Raw genomic sequence first — 9,860 nt, 5'->3', positions numbered from 1 at the left:
TTCCAGTGCCCCGAGCGCTTCGACGGCGGCGACGCCACCATCTGCTGCGGCAGCTGCGCCCTGCGCTACTGCTGCTCCAGCGCCGAGGCGCGCCTGGACCAGGGCGGCTGCGACAACGACGAGCAACAGGGCGCCGGCGAGCCCGGCCGGGCGGACAAAGACGGCCCCGACGGCTCAGCAGGTAGGACGGCGCGGCTGCGCGCGAGGAAGCGGAGCAAGGCGCGGACGCGGGAGCCTGAGCGGGGGAAAGAAATAGAAGCGCGGACATGCAGCCAACACCTGCGGAGCGGCCATTCTGGGCCACCCAGTGATTTGTGCGAAGTGGGGCCCCGGCTCACCGCCCTGGTCTCAGTTTCCCGGTCTGTAGCTGGGCTTTTCCCGAGAAGACCATCCAAAGTGGGCTGCAGACAGCAGCCACATTCCTTCCACCCTGTGTGCCCCTCGCATAGCTCCTGTCTCCATATGTCTAACCTCCAGTGAGAGGTGCCTCTGGGGGGGGGCAGGTATCCAAGGGAACGTCGGGGACGCGCCCCTTCGGAGAGGGCCTGGGAGGGGCCCTTCCGTGAAGCCCTCCCAGAAGGAAGGCAGGGGTGTAGGGCTTTGCTGTGGGTGATGCATTTTAGCAGACTTGGGAAACTAACCGTCCCCTTGCCGGTTGGCCAGGCCTCTCGGGTCTCTGGGCAGTTCTTGCCACATCCGACTTATTGGGTGTGACGTCAGAGCCAGCCCAACCTTGCTCTGTGCCCCCCCCGCCCCAAGTACCTCCCCCCACCCCAATTGCCAAAGCCAGAGTTGCAAACTAAACAAGTCCTCAAAGGAATTTGATCGCTTTCCCCTCCTCCACTCTTCAGAAGCCCTCGCCGGCTGACTCCCTAGAGAGTCTGCACCAGTAGCCAAGTGGGAGTGTGCCGGAGGATTCAGTTCTGGGGTGGGGGGATAGAGGTCAGGTGGCAGACGTGTGTGTGTGTGTGTGTGTGTGTGTGTGTCTGTGTCTTCTTTTTCTGAGGCAATTTCTGTTACCCTAGAGGACTAAACATCCGAGCCCCCGGTGTCAGCTACCTGAGAGGTTGGCGGTGAGTGGCTTCCTATGTTTACAGAGCTGTCTCCTGGGACCTGGTGAGAGGCAGGCCCAACCCCTGCTGCTGTCTTTGCAGTCAAGCGTTTTGTTAGCGTGCATCTCTTCCCTGTTCCGCTGCTTGAATCTGAAACGAGAAGAACCGAGGATAATTCTAGAAAAATGCCATCTCACAGCGCAAGCAGAGTGGCAGTGTGTGTGGCCACGGAATAGTCTGAAAAACGGAATAAAGCCACCGGCTCCGCTGCAGTGATGTGCCTGTGAAGTTGGGTTTGGCGGCAGTCTCCGGACAAACCAGTAGGCGGGAGGCAGGATGCCGTACTATTTAACCCTTTTTCTCCCTAAAAACTCTATTCCTTACCATGCTCTTCCGCAGTCAAGGACAACTTGCCCAGTTAAGCAGTGCTGATTGCTTGTAAGGGAGCTCTGGTGACGCAGAGCTCAACAGTAGCTAACAACAACAACTTTATTTGTTCTGATGTGTGTCAGAATATTAGACCTGTTCACTGCCAACTTGTGAGGAGGTAGAAAAGGCCTCCTCCCAATCCTGACAGTGAAGAAACTATGGTCTAAAGAACTTCTGTGATTTCTTCAAGGCTAATAACTAGGAGTTCTGGTAGCCTAGTGCCTAAGGCACTTGACTGCTAACCAGGAGGCTGACGGTTCAAACCCACCACCCACTCAGTGGAAGGCAGATGAGGCAATCTACTTCCGTAAAAATTTACCACCTTGGAAACCCAGTGGGAGTGGCTAGGAATTGGAATGGATTCCATGACAGTCGTGTTTGATTTTGGTTTGCTTTGGTTGCTTAAGCAACTCAGCATTCTTCACCCTGTGGCCATCATTAACGCTTCCGGTTAAAAATCCTGCAAGACAACAGTTATTTACTCCCCAAAAATCATTATGCGTACTTAGACTGACTTCAGCTAGGTTTTTACTCTCATGTTTGGAGTGGTGTTTCCCCCCCCCCTTCAGCTTTACTGTTACTTGTTTACTTCTTTGATAACTTATTTAGAGGCTGGTTTCTTATTTTAAGGAATGCAATTTAGATAAAAATAATTTAGATAAAATGGATAGGAAAAATCCCAGAGGCCACTGCTCCAAAACTCTAGCTAGCCTGAAGAGATAGGGTAATTAGGACAGAAATACTCTTGCTAAACCGACTGTGCTGCAGACTCAGGGGCAAGTGTTACTACCTGTTAAAGGGGCACTTTAGATAGTGCTTAGGAGGTCAGCTGGTGCAAGGGTTAAAGCGCTCCGCTGCGCACCCAGAGGGCAGTGTTTGGAAGCCACCGGCATTCGCATGGGAGAAAGATGTAGTAGTCTGCTTCCTAGAAATTTTACAGCGTTGGGAACCCTCTGGGGCAGTTCCATTCTGTCCTCTAGGGGCACTGTGAGTCGGAATTGACTGCAAGGTTTGGTTTGGGCTTTGCTTCTGTAAAAATTGACAGCCTTGGAAACGTTGTGGGCGCAGTTCCACTCTGTCCTCTAGGGGCGCTGTGGCTTGGAATCCACTCGGCAGTGAGATACATTGCTCTGTTCAGCATTGGAACTCAGTCACCAGCCTTTGTACTTATAAAGCACTTTTTATTTGTACGGAATTTTTCTGCCCATGACTCCATGTGGAACTTTTTTCTAAAAGCACTGATTCAAGAAGGCTAGAGCAGTCAGGAAGAGTGTAATAAGAAAATTCACTCTTCTCATGGACCAAAACAAAAAACCAAACTCATTGCCATTGAGTCAATCCCGACTCATAGCGACCCCTTCTTGGGTTTCCAAGGTGATTTCTCTATGGAAGTAGATTGCCCCGTCTTCCTTCCAAGGAGTGGCTGGTGGGTTTGAACTGCCAGCCTTCTGGTTAGCAGTCAAATGCCATAGGCACTATACCACCAGAACTTCCTTCTCAGCCAGGTGATATTTAAAGTAGCCGACCTTAGAGGTTCTGGAGAGCTTGACACTTTCTCCTTCCCAAAGATCTGTCCCCCACAACTGCACAGGCACTATGTTTTGCCAACACCACTAAGCTCCAATCTCTGTTTAATCAAAGAGTCAAGGAGCTCCATCCAGAACATACCAGAAACGTAAGGTCCTAGAAGACGCAGGGTGGAGTTCCACAGATGGGGCTCAGAGGTATTCTGCAAGCTCCTTTCTGCTGGTCCTGCCCCCTGTGGGTCTAGCATCCAAAAGCCTTGCTGCAGTTAGGTGCCATCAAGCTGTTCCGACCCAGCAATGCCATGTACAGCAGAGTGAGACACTGCCCAGTCCTGTGCCATCGTACAGTAGTTGTTCTGCTTAAGCCTATCATTGCACCCACTGTGTCCATCCATCTCATTGAAGATATTCCGCTTTTTCAGTGACCCTCTCCTTTATCCAGCATGAGACCCTTCTCCAGGGACTCGTCCCTTCTGAGAACCTGACCAAAGTATGAGAGACAAAGTCTGGCCATTCTTGCTTCCAAAGAGCATTCAGGCTGAACTTCTTCCAGGACATATTTGTTCATTCTTCTGGTAGTCCATGGTGCTTTAGGTATTCTTCACCAACACCACCATTCAAATGCATCAGTTCTTCTGAGATCTTTATAGAAAGCCTTGTAGGGCTTCCAAATATATATATATATATATATATAAAGTAATAGAGTTGTAAAATAGAGTGCAAGATTGATTTTAGAAAAAGGTTCTTCTTTTTATTTTCCCCAGGTTTTCAGAATAAACCTCACTTGTTATGCATCTTGACTGTTGCTTTATGTTCTCCAGGCTGTCCCTGGAGTTCTTCTCCCAGAACACAGTGTCCAGTCTTGGGCTTACCTGCGCCCTCCCCAGCTCCCCTAGTCTTACCTGGGCACGCTCTTGGCTCTCTGTAGGCAGCTCACCTTCCTTGAGCAAATGTCTCATTGCTCCATATATTTTTTTCTCAGTATGGTTTTCATGCTTGTGGTACAGTGAATCACTTGGTATGGCTTTTCTAGCCATAGTCTTTGTAACTCCCACCAGATTATTGGGGGGGACCATGCAAATAAGGTGTATAGAACTCTGATGTTGGGATTGGTTAGTTCTGTCACTATGCCAGGCTTAAAATGAGCCCTCCTAGAGACAGAAGAGGAGCTCTGGTAGCATAGTGCCTAAGGCACTTGACTGCTCACCAGAAGGCTGTCAGTTCAAACCCACCAGCCACTCTTTGGAAGGAAGGTTGGGCAATCCTACTTCCGTAGTGATACTGCCTCGGAAACCCAAGGAGGGGTCGCTATGAGTTGGAGCCGACTCGACGGCAAACAGCAGCAACAACAACAGAGACAGAAGGGGGATCTCACTGCCGTCAAGAGAGAAGAGCGGGAGGTGAAGTTGAGTGTGTCCTTGGACCTGAGATCCCTGCACTGGAGCTCCTTGGCAGAGATGACCCAGCTGAGACTTACCTGAGAAACCAAGAGGCACGAGATGGAGAGATGGGCTTTCTGGTCCACAGAGTGAGAAAGCTGAGTGCCTTGGGTCAGGAGGCTTGCTGGCAGAGTGGGGTACATCTATTGGCAGAGCTAAAGGAACTCTGTAACACTGCCTAGTAGGGCAGAGGCCGGGCCGAGAGTCCAAGGGCCAGAGAGGCGTGCTTGAGGGCATAGCAGCTGGGCAACTGTTCTGATCTAAGAATTGTATCCTGAGAGCGTTCCTGAACCTGAGCTGTAGCTGGTTACTTTCCCTAATAAGCCCCGTAGTCGTGAGCATTGTTTGTGAGTTCTATGTGGCCTTCGCAGTGAATCATCAAACCCAGCAGAGGAGTAGTGAGTGCCATGGGAGGGATGTTGGCATCAGAATTGTTAAAAAGGGTGGAAGTTGGCGGCATGTCTGGCCTCATAGGAATCAGCATTGGGCTGCTGATGGTGATTCTGTCTTTCTCTTGTGAAGTTGGAGGAGGTCAGAAGATGCCACCTCCATGTCCTTTTAGCAGTGCTGCTCTGCTGTCCGGCTGGGATCACTGTCCTCCAGGCTTCAGTAGCTTTCTATTTCCAATGTCCAATGCCTTGTGCTTGGTCCCCACCCAACAGCCAGCACTTCAGCTCAGCAAGACATAGATAAACCAAAACGAAACTACTGCCATCGAGTTGATTCAGACTCATAGTGACTCCCATTAGGTTTCTGACGCTGTAACTCTTCACGAAAGTAGATTGCCCCATCTTCCTTCCATGGACCAACTAGTGGGTTTGAGCTGCTGACCTTCTGGTTAGCAACCAAATGCCTTGTCCACTATTGCCACCAGAGCTCCTTAGACATATATGTGCATATTTATATAAATACACACACACACACACACACACATATTGCCCTTGTTTGACCTCCTGCACCTTACATACTATTGAGAAAAGATAGTAGCTGGTGTCTGACCTGGTGGCGTAGTGCCTAAGGCACTTGACTGCTAACCAGAAGGCTGGTGGTTCAAACCCACCAGCCACTCACTCTTCAGAAGGAAGGTTGAGCAATCTACTTCCATATGGATACTGCCTCAGAAACCCAAGGAGGGGTCGCTATGAGTTGGGCCCGACTCGATGGCACATAACAACAACAACAGTCTCTGACCTAAATATAAGATTCATCTGCCTGTGAATAAAGAATTTGCTAAAAATGGTTACGGAGTATAAATAACTTTCTTGGGAGCAGAAAAAAGACTTTTAAATAATTTCAACTCATTGTTACTATGGCAGATCCTACAACTGTCTGTTCTTGTGGTTGTCCTCAAGTTGGCACCAACTCATGGCGACCTGATGGGTGACAGAACTCAGCGGTGCCTGGTCTTTGTGATCACTGGTATGTTTGAGGCCATGGCCATGGTGTCATCCATCTCATTGAAGATTTCCCTTGCTTTTGGTGGCCCTCTGCTTTACCAAAGTGTCCTTCCTGATGACATGTCCAAAGTAGGTGAGCCACGGTCTGTGCATCCTTATGTCTAAGGAGCGTCTGGTTGTATCTTTTTCTAAGGCAGATTTCTTCTTCTGGCGGTCGCTGGTGTAGTCAGTGTTCTTTGACAACACTACAACTTTAATGCATCAGTTCTTCTATTTTACTTTTTCAACTCTCTATTTGGGCAAACAAAAGTTTGGGCAGTTCAGGTATGGTAGCAATTTTAGAACCATAATTGCTTATGGATTTCTTTTCTTTTTGTTTTTTAATTTTTATTGTGATTTGGGTGAAAGTTTACAGAGCAAATTCATTTTCCATACAGCAATTCATATACATTTTGTCTCATGACATTGATTGCAGTTTCCCACAGTGTAACAGCTCTCTTCCCACTTTCTCCCCAGAGTTACCTCTTCCCTGTGTCCGTCCCTCTCATGCACTCCTGCCCGCCCCCTGCCCTGTGCATACACAGCCCTTCTATTCTCCCATGATTGATCGCTCCAAGGAGTGTATCTACCTGGTGTAAATGTTCACCCCATAAGCCTGTCTTTTATTTTGCTGGAAGCCACAGGAGTGAGTTCAGTTCCAAACCTGAAAGGCAGCTAGGGGCCATAGTCTCAGGGGTTTCACCAGGCTCTATCAGACCAGCAACCCTGGTCTTGTTTTATATATAATTTTGAGTTTCGTTATTCAAAATTGTTCTCCCACTCTATCTTAAGGATTTTATTTTTTTAACCAAATGTCTCTAATGATATTGCAATGATAAGTCTTAACTGTAAATATTAGCACTTTACTTTGGGGGAGCTGAGTACCATGCCTCAGGGGCTCTTACCACCTTCCCTGCCAGGCAGTCAACCAGTGGCTGTTGAGTCAGTCCTGACTCGTGGTGCCCTTATGTGTGTCAGGGTAGAACTCTTACGTTCCATAAGGTTTTCATTGGCTGGTTTTTTCAGAAGTAGATTGCCAGGCCTTTCTTTCGTGGTGCCTATGGGTGGACTCGAACCTCCACCCAGGGATTCCGCCTTTCCTAAGCGCTCACTAATGGACAGAGCCTCATCTCGGGGTCCCTTGTGGCGGCTGATAATGAACAAACAAGTGGACCAGCCTCGGTCGTTGTGGTGCAGTGAATTACTTGGTCTGGCTTTTCTAGCCATAGTCTTCGTAACTCCCACCAGAGTGCAGGCTGGGACCATGCAAATAAGGTGTATGCAACTCTGATGTTGGGATTGGTTAGTTTCGGCACTCTGCCAGGCTTCCAGTGAGCCTTCCTAGAGGCAGAGGGAAGATCTCACTGCCATCGAGAGAGAAGAGCTGGAGGTGAAGTGGAGCGTGTGGTAGGGCCCGAGATCCCTGCACTGCACCTCCTTGGCAGAGACAGCTGGCTGAGGGACGGGGGCAGTGGAATCAAGAGGCCCAAGACAGAGCAGCAAGCTTGCCGGCCCATGGAGTGAGGAAACTGAGTGCCTCTCAGCAGGATGCTTGCTGGCGGGGTGGGGTGCACCTCGGTGTATCTCTCCGGCAGAGCTGAAAGAACTTCATGACACCCGAGCAGGGCAGAGGCCAAGACCAGAAGGCAAGGGCCAGAGAGGCATGCCTGAGGGCATGTAGCAGAGGGGAGACTGTCCTGATCTAAGAATTATATCCTGGGCGTGATCCTGAACCTGAATCGTAGCCTGTCACTTCCCTAATAAACATAATCGTGAGTATTGTCTGTGAGTTCTGTGTGGCCATTGCAGTGAATCATTGAACCCAGCGGAGAAGTAGTGAGTGCCCGTGGGAGGGGCGGTTGGTGCTAGAATTGGTAAAAGGCTGGAGGGTGGCAGCATGTTCGGCCTCGTAGGACTAAGTGTTGGGCTGTTGATGGTGACTCTTGTTGTGAGGTCAGAGGGTGCCAGAAGAAGCCGTCTCCACCCCCTTTGTGCAGTCCTTCACTCTGGGGCTAGATGCTGCTCATCGCAGAATTGTGCTGTAGACGCACAGCAAGTCATGATTTTGTGTCTCTGTTCTTTCCTCCAGTGCCCATCTACGTCCCGTTCCTCATCGTGGGCTCAGTGTTTGTCGCCTTCATCATCTTGGGGTCCCTCGTGGCGGCCTGTTGCTGCAGATGCCTGCGGCCCAAGCAGGAGCCCCAGCAGAGCCGAGCCCCCGGCGGCAGCCGCTTGATGGAGACCATTCCCATGATCCCTAGCGCCAGCACGTCGCGAGGGTCTTCCTCCCGCCAGTCCAGCACGGCCGCCAGCTCCAGCTCCAGTGCCAACTCGGGTGCCCGGGCTCCCCCTACCAGGTCGCAGACCAACTGCTGCCTGCCGGAGGGGACCATGAACAACGTGTATGTCAACATGCCCACCAACTTCTCGGTGCTGAACTGCCAGCAGGCCACCCAGATTGTGCCGCACCAGGGGCAGTACCTGCACCCGCCCTACGTGGGGTACGCGGTGCAACACGACTCGGTGCCCCTGCCACCCATGCCCCCTTTCATGGACGGCCTGCAGACAGGCTACAGGCAGATCCAGTCCCCCTTCCCGCACACTAACAGTGAGCAAAAGATGTTTCCAGCGGTGACTGTGTGACTCTGAAGAGGGTTGGAGACTGCAGAGAGCCTACATGGAGGGGCACTTCCTAGCAAGAGGCCACGCGTGTGAATGGGACTTGGGACATGATTCTTTGTGTTGGGAGCGTTTGCCCCATACCAGAAGCAGGTCTGTCTCACTCTGCAGTTCTGTTTGTCCCGTCCCACTGCCTGATTGATCTGAGCTGGGAAAGAGCATCTACTGGAGCTGCCCAGGCTGTTTCTGATGGTTAGGTGACAGATGCCTGAGCCCTCAAATGCCCCCAAGGTACAGATGTCAAAAGAATTGTGTGGACTGATGGATTAAGGGTTTTGATTATTATTATTATTTCTATTTTGTTTTAATCTGTACACAATCATAACTGCCCTAACCTCCCTTTCTCATGGGCTGTTTTTTTAAATAAATACCCAAGGTCGAGAAGAAGAAGAATTACATCGTCACCATCAAAGGAAACCGACCTGAATGCTCAGAAATTTCTCACTGATCTCAGAAATTCCTGGGCTCATCTTAATTTTGACGTTAAAAAAAATCTATCTATCTATCTATATATATTGTCTATTTTCTGAATGCTTTTTACCTTCTGTAGACATCTTACTACAAAGTGATTTTCTATGTTAAAAAGAGACTGAAAGGAATGGTGGAGTTCCTTAACTCATGAAGACATTTCAGAACTCTGGGATTATTTTTAATCTTGAAATAGTGGGTGGTGTGATAATAAAACCATTCATCCCCTTCTTCATGGTATCTTTTAGTTTTTCTGACCTTCCGGTGACATCCGAGAAGATGCAATAATGAGATGTTTTTAAAATGGAAAACTGTGAGCTGCCGCTTGCCCAAGTTACTTTTCGTTTTGCCACGTGGTAGAGTTTGTCATTTCATTCTGTTCAGTTTTCACACTCGGGTCTGTATAGAACGGAGTGTGGAGAGTTACTGTGGTTACACTTGAGGGTCCGCATTTCTGCCTTGATCAGATAAAATGTCTTGTTTCATCCATTGAAAACTCAAAGAAATGCTTGACAGTGAGGTTTTTTGAGCATAATCTGCGACTTTAGTAAGATTTTAACCACAGGGACAGATTTCTTTAGCCTTTTTACTCATTACCAAAATGGCTGCTTTTCAGACAATAGAGACTACTAACTGAAACAAACCCACTGCTGTGGAGTTGATGCCGACTCACAGCGCCCCTGGAGGACAGAGTAGACCCATAGGGTTTGCAAGGCTGTCATCTCTGCAGAAGCAAAGCCCAAACCACACCCACTGCTGTGGAGTCCATTCTGACCCACAGCGCCCCTAGAGGACAGAGTGGAACTGCCCCACAGGGTTTCCAAGGCTGTC

At 49.6% G+C, this 9,860-nt stretch overlaps 1 protein-coding gene across 1 annotated transcript in view; it reads left to right on the top strand.

Annotated features, from left to right (window-relative positions):
- SHISA2 (shisa family member 2) overlaps positions 1-8,525 on the top strand; it is a 37,631-nt gene extending 29,106 nt beyond the window's left edge. The window contains exons 2-3 of the mRNA XM_042781172.1: positions 7-181; positions 7,972-8,525. Coding sequence (XP_042637106.1) covers positions 7-181; positions 7,972-8,525 — 729 coding nt within the window. The remainder of the gene's footprint in view (positions 1-6; positions 182-7,971) is intronic.
- The last annotated feature ends 1,335 nt before the right edge of the window (positions 8,526-9,860 follow it).

This window comes from Orycteropus afer, unplaced genomic scaffold (assembly GCF_000298275.1).
Source record: "Orycteropus afer afer isolate SDZICR_OR568_19922 unplaced genomic scaffold, OryAfe1.0 scaffold00092, whole genome shotgun sequence".
NCBI classification, from domain to species: Eukaryota; Metazoa; Chordata; class Mammalia; order Tubulidentata; family Orycteropodidae; genus Orycteropus; species Orycteropus afer.
Note: the sequence above shows the minus strand (reverse complement) of the source record. Positions and strands in the feature narration are given on the sequence as shown.